This window comes from Simochromis diagramma, unplaced genomic scaffold (assembly GCF_900408965.1).
Source record: "Simochromis diagramma unplaced genomic scaffold, fSimDia1.1 OVJJ01000304.1, whole genome shotgun sequence".
Taxonomy (NCBI): domain Eukaryota; kingdom Metazoa; phylum Chordata; class Actinopteri; order Cichliformes; family Cichlidae; genus Simochromis; species Simochromis diagramma.
The window spans coordinates 3,858,211-3,877,483 of NW_024387030.1; the positions used below are offsets into that span (position 1 = coordinate 3,858,211).

Below are 19,273 nucleotides of genomic sequence, written 5' to 3' on the forward strand. Positions count from 1 at the left end.
AATGTAATCCACATTTCTCATAGAAAACATTTACAAAGTGCGTAGCTGTGGCTACAATGTAGCTTGCCATCACCAGCGTGTGAACAGGTGGATGACTGAATGTAGTGTAAAGCGCTTTGGGGTCCTTGGGGACTAAGTAAAGTGCTATACAAATACAGGCCATTTACCATTTACTACACAAATAAATATGTATATTTAATTTGTTCTATAAGCTAATGTCTCTAATTCTATCAACCCCTTTTTATATTTTAGAATCCTTTGTCATATTTTCCCTCTCTATTTTTTTTCCACATTGAAAGCAAAGTTCAGATAACTGTTCTGTTTTTTTTTTTAGGTTTTTTTTATTTTTTATTTTTAGCACATTTGTAAAGTCCCGTTATTTTTTATTTAGGACACACGGGTGTGTTTCCTGCCTGCCAGACTAAAAACAGGGCAACAAAGAAAACGTGTGACGGATATGTTTTCCCATGATTCATTTCGGAAAAGAATCGGTCCCAGTTATTTGTATCCGTAGAGGTTCTCGGTTGCTCACCGATGAAAATTACAACGTTAATCATTAGCGTTGGGCTTTTCTGTCAGTTGACTTTAACTGGGCTTTATTTGGACAATTAACTCCGTAATTAGGCTCCAGTTTTATTTTACTCTTGGTGTACCAGGTAGGTAAATCCGTGCTTGACCGCTGCAGCTAATATTTAGCAGCAAGGCCACAGAGTAGCGTTAGCCAGTCTCAGCTAATTTAGCTAGTTAATGTAGCTGCTTTTACGTGGGTGAGCAGATATCCTACCTGCTCAGTTGGTCATACTAACGATCATTTTGTCTATCCTTGTGAAAAATACTACTGTCATGATCTTAACAAAAGCCCGAGGACATAAAGAAATGTTCCTCTGATGTTTTGCTAATTTGCTAAATATCTTTTCTCCTCTGTAGGTAGGTTTCTGGAGTCTTCAGGATGTCGTATCCTCCTCCGATAAACCGCCAGCAGATTGGTATCCCACAGTTACCACCTAGGATCCCCCCTCCACAGTATGCAGGCTTTGCTCCTGCAGTCCCACCAGGTATTGAAAAGTTTTTTAAACTTGCTCTGTAGCCTTTTTAAGGAACACACTGTGAAGTGGCAGCTCTGTGGTATTCAAGGAAAATCAGCAGGGTGATCTAAATCTACAACCACATAATGTGAAGCATCAGTTGACGGTAGAATATCTTTGAAAATGAGTGCACATAGATAACTGTTGAGAAGTAAGATACCTAAAGGCCCAATAAACTGACATAACTTAATACCCCAGAGAGAGAGAGAGAGAGAGAGAGAGATTGAGGAATGTTACAGGAAAATTACCTTAACATTTAATATTCAGAAAATTAAATGTTAAAATTGCAGATCACTTTTTTTGTTATTGGCTTTGGAAATTTTACATGCAGTTATGTACATTATCTGTTATAATATACATAACACCTGACTGAGTGCTGTATTTTGTTTCTGTTTTCAGGGACTCCTATGATACCGGTTCATATGGGTGTAGTGACCCCCACACCCACAGTGAGTTTGAAGCAGGAGCATTCTGAATAACCTACCTACTATTAAAAAGATAATACTTGCACATATTAACAATGATGCCTGGTGGAATTCTTTTTTTATTATTATTATATTGTCAAAGAATAAAACCCCTATGCTCGCCATCGGTTGCTTGTTGTATTTGCATTTTTTTTGGTTTGCTTTGGTGTTACTCTGAATATGAGTGACATTTGCATACATCAAATTTATTTTGCAGGTGCTCGTTCCAGCCACAGTTGCTGTAGCACAGAAGCCGATGACTCCGAAGAAAGAGCCTGGCACGATCAGAGCCAAGGATACGGAGGACGGTGGCGGCCCCACCACCACTGTATTTGTGGGGAACATTTCTGAAAAGGCATCTGACATGTTGGTCAGGCAGCTTCTGGCTGTAAGTTTACTGTTACTCAACTGGAATAATCCTGTTAATGTACATTAGTGATCTTTTCATGTGAAACAATTATCAATTTGGTATAAAATCAGTCTGCAGCTAGACAAATCTTATTTTTTTATGAGAGCACTTTAAATATTTAGAGTTTGCAGTCATAATAATATTTAAAAGATGACAGTGGTTCAGGAGTTGCAGGTGACAGACATTTATTCTTGTTTTAGTCAAATGCAAATCTCCAACGTATAATAAAAGTAAAAAGGAGTGAGGTTTTCATCATATTTGATCACAAGTATTGTTATAGGGATACAACAATAGTGTTTTATATGTGATCATTTACTTGTTAATTATTGTAATTATCTGGATTACTAAACACAAAAAATCCTTGTTTTCTGTTCTCTTTGAATATAGAAATGTGGTATTGTTCTAAGCTGGAAAAGGGTCCAGGGTGCCTCTGGGAAACTTCAAGGTAACAGCAGAAAAGCACATCTTAAACCTTTTTTGGTGTTTGTGCATGGAATGGTGCACAGGGATGACACTCCTAGAATTTTAAATCCTGCTAAACATACTTACCCTCTTATTTATCATACTTAAAGACCTATTTTCACATGTTCATTTTATGTATGTGGTTTTTGGTCATTTCTCTGGTATAGTCAGTCAATCAGTGATTTGGAGAATTAGGACATTTGAAATTGAATGTCAGATTCTTGTTTTTCCCCCATATGTTTACTCCATTTTTTTCTAACAAAAAAAAAAAAAAGTTATCAAATATCTTCGTGGGCTGAATTTGAAAACCTTGTGAACTAACTTTGTTTTCGTCTTAACTCCTGCAAGCTTTTGGTTTCTGTGAGTATAAGGAGCCTGAATCCACACTGCGAGCCCTCAGACTCCTGCATGAGTTGCTCTTGGGTGATAAGAAGCTGTTGGTGAAGGTCGATGCCAAGACTAAGGCTCAGCTAGATGAGTGGAAGGCCAAGAAGAGGAGTGCAAATGGGGTATGCTGCTCATCTGTCTTTTATTTTGACTGTTCCTTTTCTTTTGGAAGCTACATTTAGAGGTCACCACAGTGGCTCATCTGCCTCCATCTCATCGTATTCCTAGCGTCCTCCTCTTTCACACCAACCCACTCCATTTCCTCTTTTATTAAATCCACAAACCTCTTCTGAGGTCTTCCTCTTTTATTCCTTGCAACTTAGCAAGCTGGCAGCCTTACCTCTCTTGTCTCCAAATCTTTCTCGATCTAATCAATAGGGAGTCGGTGGCAGCGGGAAAAATGGGGATGAAGATGAGGAAGAGGTGCTTGATGAAGAAACCCTGCGTAGAGACCAGGCTGTGAAGGGGGCAATAGATGTCCTCATCCGAGAGTATGCAAGTGAGCTTAATGCTCCCTCACAGGATCCTGACAGTCAGCCTCGCATCAAGAAGCGGAAAGAGAAGAAAGAGGAGGTAGTCTTTGCATGATGCACATGGGGAGGAGAAGGGGCTGGAGCATGGCTCTGGCTGTTGTAGTATTAATTTTTTTTTTGGAGTGCTTAGTGTGTTTGTTTCCTTTCTCTCTTCACTTTGTGTAAGGAGGATATCAATGCCATGGAGATGGAGGATGACAAGAGAGACTTGATTTCCAGAGAGATCAGTAAATTCCGGGACACACACAAGGTAATGTATCAGACTGCTCTTGTTACTGTGTAATTTAGGTTTTGAAGAAGAAATCCTCCACATTTGTTAGTAGAAATTCCTCTAACGCAAAATGGATCTGCAGTTTAAGACTATTCTGTTTCTGTCAAACAAAGTCTTTTGGTAGTCAGTAAGTTCTTAGAGTAGCTAGTGGAATTCAAATGGTACAGAACGTAGTTGATGTTGATTTATGATCCATTAATACTTCAGCCACCAATTGATTACTTTATAGTACGTGTCAGTATTTCCAAACTGGCCATGAGTTGTCACTGTTCACAGTACTGATTGAGACTAAAATATTTCGCTCTTCACAAGCTAAATTCATCACACAGAGTGCATGGACACAATGTGAAATTCCAACCAAAGCTAATCTATTGATTAAACCCCACCAATATGGTAGAGTTCATTTGGTGACTAGAGCAAGATGAATCTCAGAATCTCAGCTTTGGAAAAAGTTGCGAGGATAGGATGTAAGTATGATCTTTTATTTCTTCTCTACTCATTTTGGGCGCTCCCTTCTGGAGGGTTTGCAGAGGGGCAGCTGGCTCTCAGTCGACTTGCACTAAGGTTGTCAAAAAAAGTGATGCTGGACAAATTCCTAGCAGGTTGTGATTACAGTGAATCATGTTTAAGAAGGTCGGGCAGCTCAGTGAACCTCTGCATGTCCTCATATGATAAATAGCGTGTTTGAAAAACACACAGAGCCTGAAAGAGCCTAACCACTGCAGCAGTTTGAACTGCAGCCTGTAGTATTACTGAAGCAGGGAGCGCCCCTTCACAGCACTCTGCGGTCTGAAGACTTGCAAGGTAAGTAATTGCTTTGCTGTTTCTGTTTTGTTTTTTTTTAACCCTTAGAAATTTACACCACAATGAGACGATGCATAAATAAAGTATGCAAACATAAATAAGGAGGAATAAGCTGCAGGGATATTTTAGTATGAATACCATTCAACTGTTTTCTTTGTCGCTTTTTAAAACAAGGTTCTCTTATCAGTAGTATGCTATTTTTAAAAGAAGTTATAGGGCTACTAACGAAACCCAAAACGTTGTGACTTTGTACTGGAACTGAGGACAATTGATGTTATATACTAAAAAAACTTCCATCAACAAAGGGGAACAAGCCTCACACCACATCAAACACACAGTATGTTAGGAACCTGCTCATGGCAATGTTTTAAAATTGTTTTCCAACTAGTATGTTTCAAACTACCTACTAACTAGTTTAATACAGGAGGTAAGTTGTAGGTAGGTTAGGGAAAAACTTTCAAAACAAATGATGTGTATCTGTCAAAGCCCTCCCTTCGGAGCGAAGGTAGAAATGCTAAAATGGTGTGCAGACTTTAGCAGACTTGAGTTAAATTACAGTTTTGTAGTTTCCTCCTCTGTGGTCCTTTTTTGTTTTTTGTTTTTTTTAGTTAATAGCTGTCAGACCCACATTTAACATGTGGTAGTTTATGTTGTTAACCAGTCCAGATCCACAAAGCTACCAGCTGGTATATTTTTTTAAAAATCAGCCACAGGTCTGTTTGAACTGTGGGTCTGACTCTGAAGGGTTTATTTTTTTACATTTTTTTTTTATTTTTTTTTTTACATTTTTTTTAAAAATTGGGTTGGTGAGACCAGACAGACACCACAACCTGGCGGTAAGACTGCTTCACTAATTTCTTTGTGACAAAATGAAATGCAGTATCTGATTTGCATTGACTTTAAAAACAAACAGATGTGGATGCTATTTATGTGGATGAGTTGTAATAAGATGAAACTGCTTCGCAGGAATCGTTTGGACTTCTTTTTTTTTTTCCTGATTATATTGACTTTGCTCTTGACCTGCTTTTCCTTCCACATGTAGCCTGTAGGATGTGTAGGGGCAGAGAAGTGCTGAAACCCTAGTTCATCATCTGTAAGTTTTGCACCAGTAGCTCCAGAACAGACTGTGGAACATGATTTAAATGTTATCTAGTGAGAATGTAGAAAAATGGGTCAAACTTTGTTTACTGAGATTGTCAATGGACGGCTGTGAGAACCAGTGAGCTGTGATTGCCTTTACAGATAAATAAAATGGTGTTCAAATTATTATTTAGTAGTTTGGCTTCATACTGAAGTCCCACACTGCTCTAGGGGATCACTTGCACTGCAGTCAGGCATTGCTTTCCTCCTTCTCAAATGACCATGTAGAAAACACGTGGGGGCCGATTATGTAATTTACTTAGTTACGCCATTTGCCGTGTTAAGCTTAGGCTTGTTTTAATCCACTTGGCACCTATAGGTACAACCAGTGCATTATATAGTGGAGATCTCAAGTTTATAGCTAGATCTTCATGACCTTAAGTTAAAAAAGGTTCAAAGCTGGCTTCAGTTTGTTGTTTTTGTTTTTTTACTTACCACAAGCCATATGAAAAACCCCATTTCCAGTAAAATCCTATGCATATGCATTTCAGGCCAAATCTGTCCCTTATCCGCAGTCACGAGTACACTTTGAATTGGAAAACATTCAGATGCTGGTTTGACCAGTACTTATTTGTCTTTTGATATCAGATAATAATCCCAGATCACCATAGAGCCCATCGTAACAGCAGAGGTTGAGTTGGCCTGTTATTTATTCTGTACAAATCTGATAAAGAAGGGAGGTCAAATACTGGAGCCAGAACAAGTTATTATCTCTTTGCACAGGAAAAGAAGACTGTAAGTGTTTACAATAACACTGGAAATGTTTCTTTGGTGAAACCCGTCATATGAGCTGTGACATCCCCAGTTTGTTAGGTATTTCAAGAATATACTGTCATTTATGGTTTTATATAAGTGTGTCCTGAAATGAGCAGTATATACATTAAACCTGCTCAAGCTGCGGACCACTCTTCCTGGAGGAAACCACTTCCTGACTTGGAGCAGCCAACCTCTCCCCAAACAATGAGTCATGGTAGAACGTGAGCATTTCTGAAACCGGCAGTGTAAACCATTTTTTGCCGATAACTTGTTTATTTAATTTAGTATGATGATCTTTTTTTCCACCTTTTGCATCTTCTAATGCAGTTTCATTTTCTCTTCCCATGTGGGCTCCTGCAGAAATTGGAGGAGGAAAAAGGCAAAAAAGAAAAGGAACGCCTGGAGCTGGAGAGAGAAAGGAGGGAGAGAGACAAAGAGCGGGAGCGGGAGAGGGAGCGCCGCGATCGCGAGAAAGAGAAGGAAAGGGAGAGAGAGAGGGACAAGGAGCGGGAAAGAGACCGGGACCGCGACCGTGAGCGAGAGAGGGATCGTGAACGCGAGAGGACGAAGGAGCGGGAGAGGGAGAGGAGTCGAGACGTCAGTGAAGCTCGCAGCAGATCGAGGTCAGTTCTAATGCAAGATGGTTTGTTCTGGCTCACACACAAACGGTTGTGACTCATCTAAAGGGCCGTCTCTTAATTCTAACAGTTTGGACTTTGAGAAATCAAAAGGTCGTTGGCTCCAGCTGTTTCTAACAACAGACCTCAAGATCCACTCATAAGTTTCTCCACATGTGTTATGACTTATCAATGCATGTGGCATAATACTGGTAACATAATTTATTATCTGTGATTTAAAGATATGCTAGATATGAATTCTTGTTCCCCACTTTAGGGCTTTGCAAGTTTTTTGTTGTTTTTTTTAACGCTACAATGAAAGACTCATTTGGTAGCTGTAAATGAAACCAATGAGGATTTGTTGGAGGCTGTTAAGGAACTTTTTATTTTTGGGGAGTGTTGTGTTCAGTTGATCATTTGTAGAAAATATCCATATCACAAAATAACTCTAATGAAAGCACTGTAGTGAAATGTATTCAGCAGTTGGCACTGGCTATGGGCAAATACCCTTGAAATGATTGCGTTTCAACTTCATTTGATATAAAGAGGAACTTCACAGATCAGTAACCCATTATTATTTTAACAGAGAGAGGTCTAGAGACGATAAAAAACGAGACCGCGAAGAAGATGAGGAGGACATGTATGAGCGGCGGAGACTTGAGAGGAGGCTTAGAGATAAGGAAGCAGCTTATCAAGAAGTATGTTTATCATCTCTCCCATTTTGATTTGATGAAATGTTCATTTAAATAACTGCACATAAGCGAATTACTGTTAATGTTTGACAGATTACTGATTGGAATTTCTTTTCTGTGCCTTCTTAAAGCGCCTGAAAAATTGGGAGGTCAGAGAGAGGAAGAAGGCCCGTGACTATAGCAAAGATGCTGAGCGAGAAGAAGAGAGGCGTCGTGAAATGGTATACAAGAATGCATGCCACGCTGCATAAAACAAGTTTTAGACTATTTATTATTTCAGATATGTGAAAACAGAAGGCTTGATTTACTGTTTACTGTTTCATTTTGTGCATAAAATCAGATGAAAGAAGCCAAAAGGCTCAAAGAGTTCCTTGAAGACTATGATGATGACAGGGACGACCCGAAATACTACAGGTGATTATGTTAATTTGCATTTTAAAATCTTTTAATGCTTTTAATGCCTTTTGTCATTACTTTACGTTAATACTAATCTTCTTTTTTTTTTTTCTTTTTTTTTTTTTTTTTTAGGGGCAGCGCATTGCAGAAGCGTCTTCGTGACAGAGAAAAGGAGATCGAGTTGGATGAACGTGACCGGAAGAGGGAGAAGGAGGAGCTGGAGGAAATTAGACAAAGACTTCTCGCTGAGGGTCACCCTGATCCTGATGCTGAATTACAGAGAGTAAATCCACCTGGAACTTTCCCTAACCTCTGACAAAGACATTTGATAGACCCAGAGATCTTTAGTTTGTTTTGCAGAATTACAGCTTTTTTTCTTGTTCTGTAATGATGTTTGTGCATTTAATATTAATATGCCAGTCCACCATTCAACAACAATGTCCTGAGGTTGCTTAATGTGTTACATATTTGTGTAGATGGAGGAGGAAGCAGAGCGCAGACGACAGCCACCTTTGAAACTTGAACCGGAGGAGGATGTGAACCAGGAGAAAACTCACAAGGAGCGGGAGAAGAGGGGGTCTGGAAGGCCTGTGGAGCCGGAGCCTCAAGTTCCCCCGCAGCATTCAGATGACGATGTGGAAGAGGCAGATGAAGATGATTACCGCGATGGCGAGGACTCACAAGAAGCCAAGCCGCAACTCAAACCCGCCATGCGACCAATCACCACTGCTCCCTCTGTGTCTTCTGCCAGTGGAAACGTTACTCCAAACACCCCCGGAAATGAGTCTCTTTGTGGCATCATAATTCCAGGCGAGAACACTCCAGAGGTCCAACCTCCAGAGGAACACCGGCCCAAGATTGGCCTCAGCCTCAAGCTGGGTGAGTACAGCAACGAAGCAAAACACACATACAGATCTGTTGTTTAATGGCACTGCTTTTTCCCAGAGTAAATAGTATTTCCTGATGATTTTTTTTTCTCCTACAGGTGCCACCAACAGTCCGAGTCAGCTCAGCGCAGGAAAGCGAAAGAAATTAGCAACTGTGGACAGTGTTTTCAACAAGTTTGACGAAGAGGAAGCAGATGAGCAGCCTCGCAAAAGGAAACTGGTTCCACTGGACTATGGTGATGATGAAAAGAGTCTGGGGCTCGATGGAGCAGAAATTTCAGGGGCCAAAGGCAGCATTAACACAGAGGAGAAACGGAAACACATAAAAAGCCTTATAGAGAAGATCCCCACTGCCAGGCCAGAGCTCTTCTCCTATCCTTTGGACTGGGCAATGGTTGATTCGGTAAAAGGCTTGGCATATTTTGAAATTGCACTTATTTTCATAGCTTGATATTTTAGTTATTGGTTATGTTTTGTTTTGATTTGCTTTCCATAGACTCTGATGGATCGCCGCATTAGACCGTGGATTAATAAGAAGATTATAGAGTACATTGGAGAGGAGGAAGCTACATTGGTTGATTTTGTCTGCTCCAAGGTCAGTTATTATCCTTTGAAGTTTATCTGTATCTTTAAGCTTGTGGTGTTGAATTGTTGGGCTTGTTGCTCACTCTAGTTAATATTTTTCTTTTCTGATCAGGTAATGGCGCATAGCACTCCTCAGGGTATTCTTGATGATGTTGCTATGGTAAGTTGAACTTTGCCTGGATCCTAAGTCTTTAAACATCTTACATATGTAATCCATCTTTTGGGACTGAAACCCAGTTGAATGGTCCTTGAATGGTCTGTACCACACATTGTCGATTAAGTGGATGACTAACCAAAAAAAGGAAAAACTGTCAGTTTAAAACCAGACTGGTCGGTCTTAAAATGGTTGGTGACAGTCACATTGTATACATGTGCTGACTCATTGAATACATTCAGCTTTGTAATATATAGTATGTTTAACTGAACTGTTTGTCTTTAGGTTCTTGATGAAGAAGCAGAAGTCTTCATAGTAAAAATGTGGAGGTTACTGATATATGAAACAGAAGCAAAGAAGATTGGACTGGTCAAATAAGTAAACACGACTCTCTGACTGAGCTTTCAGTTCTACTGTCTGCAGTTTTCTGGTCCAGCAGACTGTGAACATGCCCACACGGCGCTCCATTCCATCGGCAAAGAGCTGCTGCCTTGTGTGTGTGTGTGTGTGTGTGTGTGTGTGTGTGTGTGTGTGTGTGTGTGTGTGTGTGTGTGTGTGAGAGAGAGAGAGAGTGTGCGTGAGAAAGTCAAAATTGTGAACTGAAAGGGTTTGGAAACTAATCTGCTGCATGAAAAAAAACTTTGGTTGTAATTCTTTTATTTGTTAATGCCGTTCAGGAGGAATTTCATCCATCTGTTCTACAATGTGTTGGACACATTCTGCTTTAATTTGGTGGTGTTGTTTGGAGGCACTACTCCATTGTGTGAACTAATAAACATGCTTTTTAAAAAAAAAACAACAACAACAGTATGTTTTTGTTGATTGTGTTGTTAATAATTATTAGCTGTTTTTGAATTATGACATTATTTTCAAACACCAAAAACTTAATTGGGGTCACTTCCATATACAGATGTGATTACTGCAGTAAATGTATGTACCTGGTTTACGCCTTCTGACCCCTATTCTTCTCAATCACCTCTCTCAAAGGAAACATCTATAGTGCTCTTTGTTGGCATGAAGCCATACTTATATTTTCTGGTCACCACCTTTTTTACTTTATTTCGATGCAAATAGGTTATCTTTTATTATCATCTTATTATCTAGACAAAGCATATGATAGGATGCCCGGAGAGGAACTGTGATATTGCATGTGGAAGACTGGAGTGGCGACGAAGTACCTGATGGTGGTGTAGGACATGTATGAGAAAGGGTGAGTGGGGTGCCACAGGGTTCAGCACTGAGACCTGTCCTTTTTGCAATAGTGATAGGCAGGTGGAAAAATAAGGTCAAGCAGCAGTGTCTGTGGACTATGATGTTCGCAGATTATGTTCCCTATTCTCCCTACTCTGTAGTGTAAAGTAGGAAGCAGGTGGAAGCAAGTTTTGGAGAGAAGAGCAATGATAGAAGTAAGGGACTGTCAGTTAGTTGGACATGTACAGAGAAGGGATAGTAGGTATACTGTAAAAACGATGATGAATATGGAGTAGCCTAGCAGGAGAAGAGCAAGACCACAGAGGAGTCGAGGATGCAGTGAAGAAAGACATGCAGACGGGGTGATGTGATAGAGGAGGATGCTAGGCAGAGGGTAATATGAAGTGAGACCATTAGTGCGAGTAGACGGAAGAAGATTCAAGAACCTTTATTTGTCACATGCATAGTTATAGGAGTACAACACGCAGTGAAATCTGTCTTGACACGCTCCTCGACTGCAAAAAGAGAACATTATATACATTAAGTGAATATTATGTACATTAAGCAAATTAAATATAACAATCTGGAAATTTTACATTGAAAATCTAAAAAAGTATTAACAATTTTCCTCCAGTGTATTATTTATTTATAGTCATATTTTACGTTTAAGTGTATTATTATTTGCAATAACTAACTAAATAAACAAATAGCCAAACAAATAAATAAAACTTTAAAAACCGCACAAAAATAAAAACTGCAAATTCTCTTACAGAATCTACTGTTGGTGTTTATTCTTGTTTTTTTCCCCATGTTTATGACTTGTTGCTAAAATTGTCACATTACTTCTTATCTTTTCCAGCGAGTCTCGCGGATACGTGGCAGATCGCCTAAACTCTGACCCGGAAGCACTTTGATCAGCTCCAAACAAGAAGATGTTCAGTTAGCCGGTGTGTTGACGCTAACCGAATCGGGAAGTTGCAATATTATTCTGACAACTGGACTTGACAGAAAATATGCGAAGTATCAGTTGTTTGCACTGGACGGTTACCGTTTCCGGGTTTCTTTTTCATTAATATCGAAAGGCATATACATACTGACGCTAGTTAGCTTAGCTTTGACTGCGTTACCGAGGCCAGTGAGCGACACACTGACCAGTTATAAAGTGGATGTTTAGCACCAGACCGGGTTGGTACCGAAAGTGGGTCGTGACGTGTATTGAATTAACCACCAAAAAACTAATGTTCTTGAACTTTACCGTCACGAGCAAAGGTCCGTGCTAAAAGCGCAGGTGGAGGTTGGATTTGATGGTATAGCTTAGCAGTAGGTTAGCCGAAGAGAAAAGTGCAGTCATGGACGATTTTAGCTCGATCAGCCTGCTGTCCCTTGCGATGCTGGTGGGATGTTATGTGGCCGGGACGATACCTTTAGCGGTTAACTTCTCAGAGGTAGGTTTGTGACATACGTATGCATGTAGCTAACTTTAGCTACCAAGCTATCATAAAATGGACTGAACTTTCAAACAGTAAGAAGCTACTGTGCTTAAGGTCTGGGTCTCTGACTTTGTTTAGGAGAAGTTGAAGCTGATCACTGTGCTGGGAGCAGGGCTGCTCTGTGGGACTGCACTTGCCGTGATCATCCCAGAAGGGGTCCACGCACTTTACGAAGAAATCCTTGAAGGTAGGGTTCCTTGGGGGAGATGGAAGGTTTGCTCAGATCATGAATGGACGCTACTACTGTATCAATAACTGTAAGACAATGTAATAGTCATGATTTTTTACGGACTGCAATATCTTTGGATTGTGCACGTTTGAAGATGAGCTCATTCGGTTATTTTAGTCTATGGCTCAGAAAACTAGTAATAATGCCTTTCACAATCAGTCGGGATGTGCTACAGCTCTTAGAAATATGTGTTCCTTAAGCTAAGAAATACATGGATGAGTTGCAAAGCTCAGGGCATCCACTGTCATATTGGTTTATTTCTAATGTACAGTGTGTTTCAGAGGCTGCCATGGTGAAATAGTCAAATAAACATAAAATAAGTGATAAACGTCTCTCCTAATCCAAAAGTAGATAGATTAAATTAGTTAGCCGGTTAATTATCAAGAAAGGACACCAAGTTTTCCCTTTGTGTTGTTTTGCTGCTTTTCTCTTTGATGTGTAATGTAAATGTAATCTTTCTTGGGTTGGTAGTCAGACAAAACAAGTTGTTTAAATACTTCCAAAAGTGATCACAATTTCAAATGAGAAGCAAATTGTTTTGCCCCCGCCACACACAATTTTGGCTGCTTCCTGTAAGTTAAGAAAAAAAAATCTTGTTAGAAGACCTTGAGCTAATAATTGTTTTGTGTTGCTGATGAAATGTATTTATTTATTTTATCTGTTACTTGAATAAACCGTACAAGGTGACATACTCGTACTGTTTGTTTTGTTTGACTGTCAATACAAAACTCAAAGATATTCAGGTTTTCCATCATGTTGAATCAACTTGTTAATTTCTTTTATGTACATTTAACAGCAATGTAGATTAAACAGTTGATTGAACCTTTTTACAGATAATTATATGTTACATAAGTGATTAGTCATTCTACTGAAAGTACTGAGTAATTGTAACTTTCAGGGGTGCATCTTTCCTGAGTGTCTGTTCTTTCCTCATTTCCTGTCAGCTTCTTATTTTATGCACTTTATAATGCAAAATCTAAAATAGTCTTTAGATGTTTGTGACAGCGCTGGATTCCTTCATGCTTGCAACAGGCTTAAACTGAAATATACCAGAGGAAAATTAAGTAGAGAGCATGTAGACCAATGATATGTGCTTGTGCACATTGTAACAGTATGAATTTTATTTAAACAGAGGAAAGTAAAGTGCAACATCATGAAATCAGTTTCTGCCAGTTTCTGACTTATTGTCATTTCCATATCAGTATTTATAGCCGTATTTATGATGTTCTCTGTGCTGTGTGATGGAATTTTAATTTTACATTTCTTTGGTTCTGATGCATTAACGTATTTGTGTCTTTATCAGACCATTTTTCTGCTGATTTTCTCTTTCAGCAGGTGGACACCACAGTCACGGCCAGTCTGCAGTTGCAGAAGCTTCCGAGGGAAAGGGTGAAGCAGAGGCAGCTCTTAGTGCTAGTGGGAAGCATGAGCACAATCAAGAGCAGCTCCATGCCTACATTGGAGTGTCTCTGGTTCTAGGCTTTGTCTTTATGCTACTGGTGGACCAGATAGGTAGTTCTCATGTTCACAACACTGAAGGTAAGCATTCAAATAGCCTTAGCCGGAGTTGGTTAGGGAAAAGCAGCAAAAGCAGCTTCGTCATTAGTCTCTTCTCATCTTATTCTCCTTGAAAAATAAGATTGAATTAAACCCAAAACACATCCAAATGGCTCAACTGCTAATTCTGTTTTCCCAGATGCACCCACACTCTGCACTGAACAATTTTAGAGATCTTTATTTAAGCTGATAATACTCTTCAAAGTCTGCCAATGTTGTGGTGCTGTTTAACTCTCAGTGTGGACATAGTGGTCCATCAAGATTATTGATTTGTTTCCTTGCCACAAACTGTTTGAGTTGTGTATGTGTGTTTGTTTATTTATTTATTTATTTATGTTTGGTTGGTTGGTTTAGATCCAGAGGCAGCAAGAGTTGCTTCCTCCAAAATCACCACCACCCTGGGGCTTGTGGTCCATGCTGCAGGTAGGTCTGATTTAATATCTTCTGATAATGCTACTGTACACAAAATAAATATTAAATGATATTTAATATTAAATTATATTATATTAATTAATGATATTAATATTTAATCATAAATATTAAATATGTATTTACATTTGGTGGAACTCATGAAAAAGATGTAATTTTATTCTGTACCTGAGTTTGTGTTACTTCAGAATACTATGAAGTTAATTAAGCTTTAAATTGTTTTAATTTGGAAAATGTATACACAAATGTTACTTTTCAGTTCAAACAGTATTAGTTTCTTTTTATTACAGTAGTTTAATCCAGATTTTATTGCTGTTTTAATGACGACTCATTGCTTTTAAGTGTTCCAGTAGTTACTGTACCTTTCTGTTTTTTTTGCCTGCAGCTGATGGTGTTGCATTGGGTGCTGCTGCCTCAACCTCTCAGACCAGCGTTCAGCTCATTGTCTTTGTAGCTATCATGCTGCATAAGGTAAATATACATCATATATAATGCAGTCAGTGGTTGATTTTTTTTTTTTTGTTTGTTTGTGTGTATACGTATACTGGCATCTTAAAAATAAAGTTTGATCAGGCCTGTGAAAAACTAACAAGCCCAGTGATTCAGTAGCTTGTAGAACTATCTTTAGATGTGATAACTTCAGTAATTATTTTCTGTGTGACTTTATTAGTCTCTCATAGATTTGCAGGATATTTTCCATGTTGAGGTCTGGACTTTGCAACACTTTGATTCTTTTTTTTTTTTTCAGTCATTCTGTTGCATTTTCCAGTGTCTTCCAAGCTTTAGCTGTCAGACAGATGGCCTTACATTTGACTCTTGAATACTTCGATTTGTTTACCAATGACTGCAAGGTGTCCAGGTCCCGTGGCTCCAAAACAAGTCCAAATCATAACTTCTCCACCACCCTTCTTCATTGTTTGTATGATCTGTTTTTTTCTTGATATGCTGTGTTTGATTTTCTCCAAAACAATGTGGCGCTGTGCATTATGGCCAGACATCTCCACTTTAGTCTTGTCTATCTAAAGGACATTGTTCCAGAAGTCTTGTGGGTTGATCGGATCCAATTTTGGTAACTTAAGCAAGGCTGCCATGTTCTTTTTAAAGAGAAGATTCCTTCTGTTAGCAACCCTTCCACAGAGCCTATACTCATTCAGTATAGGTTCTGTGTTTAACATTTAAAATTGTGACTGAGGGCTGTAGAGTCTGAGATGTAGCTCTTGGTTTTTTGTTTTTTTTTTGCAATCTATCTGGACACTGTACAGTCTGACCCTGAGATGAATTTGCTGTGTTGTCTATGTCTAGGAAGATTGTCTGATATCTTGAATGTTTTCCTCTTGTGAATAATCATTGTCACTCAAGGATGATGGATATGTTTGCTTGTTGTTGTATAAAAATGGGCCTACAACCCTTCCTAGACAAACAGTTGCTTCTGCTGCTGATCGCTGCAGAGGAGCAAACTGACAAAACAGCTGCATTTATAGAGGTGCTTACACTTAATGATGATCAATTACTACTCCTCCATAAATCCTAAGGAAGCAGTAAGGGTGTCTTTAATTTTTGCAGGCCTGCAAATGAATTAAATTTAAGTACAGCTACTGAGTTTATAATACACAGAGGATTTCTTTCAGCATTAATTTGCACATTAACTGGTAAAAGAATTGATTGTTGTTTGCTGCAGTAAATTGCTATATAAACGCTTCTGTTTTGTTGATTGTAGGCGCCAGCAGCATTTGGTCTTGTATCCTTCCTAATGCATGCCGGTCTCGAGAGAAATCGTATCCGCAAACATCTCTTGGTCTTTGCCCTGGCAGCGCCAGTCCTCGCTATGCTCACATTTTTAGGTCTCAGTCAGGTAATTATTATATTTTTGCACTGATCTGTTTTCATTTTGCTAGATGTTTAGTTTTCAGTGTTAACGGTTTGGTACAATACAGTACTTTGAGGATCTAGATATCCAGCTGTCATCTTACTAGTCTGTATTGTGATTTGTACACTACTGCTCAAATACTACAAAGACATTATTTCATCAACATTGGAGTCACTAGAAAAGGAGAACTTTAAGCTTTACACTGTTCTTGTCTCTTCCCCTCTTAGAGCAGCAAAGAAGCACTGTCAGACGTCAACGCCACAGGTGTCGCCATGCTTTTCTCTGCTGGCACATTCCTCTACGTGGCAACGGTCCACGTTCTGCCTGAGGTGGGGGGCGGCGGTCACAGCCACGCTCCTGCGGGAGGAAACGGAGGGAAGGGACTGAGCAAGGTGGAGGTGGTAGCTCTGGTGCTGGGCTGCCTCATTCCGCTGGTGCTGTCCATCGGTCACCATCATTAGACCCACAGCTCATGTTGGATTTTAGATGGGTGTACAGGAGAAAGAAGCTGAAACAAAGACTTCAATCACGGTGGATTCAGATGTCTTATTGCTTGGTGTCTGTTAATGGATCTTGTGCAGGGACTTCTTATGACTTGAAAATGAACTCGAAGCAGGGAACGAGTGAAAATCAGAGTTGCTCCAGTGACAACCAGTGCACATGATGACATTTTATCTAATGACACTGACAACAAAGTATAATGCATTAATTCCACCAGAAATCATTTTTTTCCAAGACGCCAGAGGTGGATCTTTTAGATGAGTTCATTTAGGTCACTGTGGATTTTTCAGTGTTGCGTTATAGTGCTCGTCCAAGTCGAAAAATAGCCCTGATTTCATTAGAGACCTTTTAATAGATGGCAGTTGCACAGTGAGATTTAGTCTTGATTAAACTTGTGATATCTCAAAAGCAGTGAAACTCACTTTTTTAAAAATAATTGTATAGAGTGTAGATAAATTAGCAACAATACTGATGGATTGGATCTGATTAAGTGCCATATTAGCAAGCCTGAAACAGATCTCTGAAGAGGATGGCCCCCAAACAACACTGGCTTGTACATGATGTTTTCTTCTTGCCAGAGGTCATGTTTTCACAGTAGATCAGACAGATTAACCAGCAAGATGCTTGTAACAGTTTTTCCGTGGCTAGTGAGTTTGTCTAGCAAGTGGAGTGTCCGGCACCGCTAGAGAAATCATTTGTAACAAGCTCTTTGTTTATGCGACACAGTTTCCTTTAAATCCTGCATAACGACAAACACAACTAGCCTCCCATCTGAACATCAACTGTCACCTTTCTTTAAAATGTCTTTAGTTTATATTTAAACTTGGGATAAGTCTGTGTTGTAGAGTGTTTTCAGGTGGTGGAGGGATTTGTCTTGCTCGAGGGCATTCATTGGGTAAAACTTTTTTGGGCACAGGAGAACAGACCTGTTACAGATTGTTTGAGGAGAATTATGAACAACTGTTTCATTTTATTTGGGTTAACTCTCTATTAAGTAATTATACTTATAGCAATAATCACCAAAAAGTGAAATTGAGGCCAGGTCACTTCTTTGCCAGCAGTGCAGCCAAGTCTGAAATGTGTACAGAGGGTTTGTCTTGATCATAAAGGTGCTCGTTATGTTATTCACACACCAAGATCTGAAAGTTAGAGGGTCCCAAATGCTGCTCTGCCTCAGTTACTTCTCTGCTCCAGCACCATTAAAATGTAAGTAGGCTGATTTTGGATATCCTCTGTATCACTGTGCCTGCTCACAGCAGAGCTCGCGTGTTTGTATATGTATGTATACTGTACAAAGCAACTTCTTCCCTCCACAATCATCGGCATTTCTTGTGTGAGACAGAACTGCTTACTCTCAATTAGTTTCTTTTTTTTCTATGTTGAACTTTTGGACATCGACGAACTCGTCTTCGCAGTACCAACTCAACAAGCTACCGACTGACTTGAGGGGTCTTTGATTTATGTATAAATTTAAGGCTTTTACACACGACCTGTGAATTAATTCTAACTTGTATGAGAAGAAGCACGCCGTGTTGTTTTAGGCTTTATTTTGTTTGTTTTGTTTTTTGAGTGACTGTGACAGAAGGTGGGGTGAAATTGCATGCAGACCAGAAGCTGCATGACTCTTTTGTTTTTTTTTCTGAGAAACTGTTTGTGCGTACTAAAGGGAACTGGGAACCGTCCCCCTCCACTGTGATGCTTGACAACTTGGCACACTAGTAGGCAGCCTCATTATGTACCATTATATCTCTGTAACTTGAGTTACTATGGCAATCTACAGCTTTTTTTCATCCCTTACAGAAAACCTTAAAACTTAATGTGGGGTCTGGTTTGTGGCTTGATTAAATTTAATTAACATTGCAGGGAAAAAAGCTTTATGATGGTTAAATAGCCTCTTTAAAGTTTGGAGACTAGAGTTGGCTGCAAGATATCTCTTTATAACTTCTTATTCAGAATGTAGTTTGTTCACACATGATCCCATCAGTTTCAAAAATATAAAAGTTTTTTTTTTTTTTTTAATTAATATTTCAACTCGAGGCTTCATCATCTTTTCCTCAACAGCCAAAATACTGGGGTTTAATTGGCTGAAGGCACATCCCCTTCAGATTTAAAATGATCTAAATGCATTTCATGATTAAAGATAAAGGCTCATATTGGGGCTGATTATCTCAATCAAGGGGGGTGGGGATATCAGGCTGATAGTTGTATAGTTAATTTCGGTGGAGGTCGGTGTGAATCTGTTTTCTCTTCTTTTCCTATCATTCCTAAAGGGGTCTGCCTTATTTCCATACTTTGATTGTAAAAAATCAGTTGTAAAGGAGCGTGTTTTATGATGACTAAATTAAAGTTTTTTTTAATTGGTGATGA

At 39.3% G+C, this 19,273-nt stretch overlaps 2 protein-coding genes across 4 annotated transcripts; both read left to right on the forward strand.

Annotated features, from left to right (window-relative positions):
- Nucleotides 1-471: 471 nt before the first annotated feature.
- rbm25a (RNA binding motif protein 25a) lies at nucleotides 472-10,447 on the forward strand. 2 transcript variants are annotated; one of them, XM_040041398.1, is made up of 18 exons: nucleotides 472-656; nucleotides 928-1,055; nucleotides 1,485-1,534; nucleotides 1,767-1,937; nucleotides 2,346-2,403; nucleotides 2,769-2,929; nucleotides 3,186-3,380; nucleotides 3,507-3,590; nucleotides 6,672-6,934; nucleotides 7,515-7,626; nucleotides 7,752-7,841; nucleotides 7,961-8,034; nucleotides 8,149-8,299; nucleotides 8,493-8,895; nucleotides 9,002-9,306; nucleotides 9,400-9,498; nucleotides 9,601-9,648; nucleotides 9,928-10,447. In XM_040041398.1, exons 2-18 carry the CDS (start codon nucleotides 950-952, stop codon nucleotides 10,018-10,020), a joined length of 2,463 nt encoding a protein of 820 aa, XP_039897332.1. In that variant the 5' UTR covers nucleotides 472-656; nucleotides 928-949; the 3' UTR covers nucleotides 10,021-10,447. The 2 variants fall into 2 exon arrangements, with proteins under 2 accessions (XP_039897332.1, XP_039897333.1); XM_040041399.1 differs by having other exon boundaries at nucleotides 473-656; nucleotides 3,510-3,590.
- A 1,264-nt stretch (nucleotides 10,448-11,711) lies between these two features.
- Nucleotides 11,712-19,268, forward strand: slc39a9 (solute carrier family 39 member 9). 2 transcript variants are annotated; one of them, XM_040041426.1, is made up of 7 exons: nucleotides 11,712-12,278; nucleotides 12,402-12,510; nucleotides 13,888-14,091; nucleotides 14,464-14,532; nucleotides 14,924-15,009; nucleotides 16,256-16,390; nucleotides 16,633-19,268. In XM_040041426.1, exons 1-7 carry the CDS (start codon nucleotides 12,183-12,185, stop codon nucleotides 16,864-16,866), a joined length of 933 nt encoding a protein of 310 aa, XP_039897360.1. In that variant the 5' UTR covers nucleotides 11,712-12,182; the 3' UTR covers nucleotides 16,867-19,268. The 2 variants fall into 2 exon arrangements, with proteins under 2 accessions (XP_039897360.1, XP_039897359.1); XM_040041425.1 differs by having other exon boundaries at nucleotides 11,715-12,278; nucleotides 13,885-14,091.
- The last annotated feature ends 5 nt before the right edge of the window (nucleotides 19,269-19,273 follow it).

Excerpts from the sequence above, each read along its gene's own strand:
- rbm25a (XM_040041398.1), top strand. The coding sequence starts at position 950 with ATGTCGTATCCTCCTCCGATAAACCGCCAGCAGATTGGTATCCCACAG. Across the intron at positions 2,404-2,768 it reads TGCCTCTGGGAAACTTCAAG|CTTTTGGTTTCTGTGAGTAT; the intron begins GTAACAGCAGAA and ends AACTCCTGCAAG. Across the intron at positions 7,627-7,751 it reads AGGAAGCAGCTTATCAAGAA|CGCCTGAAAAATTGGGAGGT; the intron begins GTATGTTTATCA and ends GCCTTCTTAAAG.
- slc39a9 (XM_040041425.1), top strand. The coding sequence starts at position 12,183 with ATGGACGATTTTAGCTCGATCAGCCTGCTGTCCCTTGCGATGCTGGTG. Across the intron at positions 12,279-12,401 it reads TAGCGGTTAACTTCTCAGAG|GAGAAGTTGAAGCTGATCAC; the intron begins GTAGGTTTGTGA and ends GACTTTGTTTAG. Across the intron at positions 15,010-16,255 it reads TAGCTATCATGCTGCATAAG|GCGCCAGCAGCATTTGGTCT; the intron begins GTAAATATACAT and ends TGTTGATTGTAG.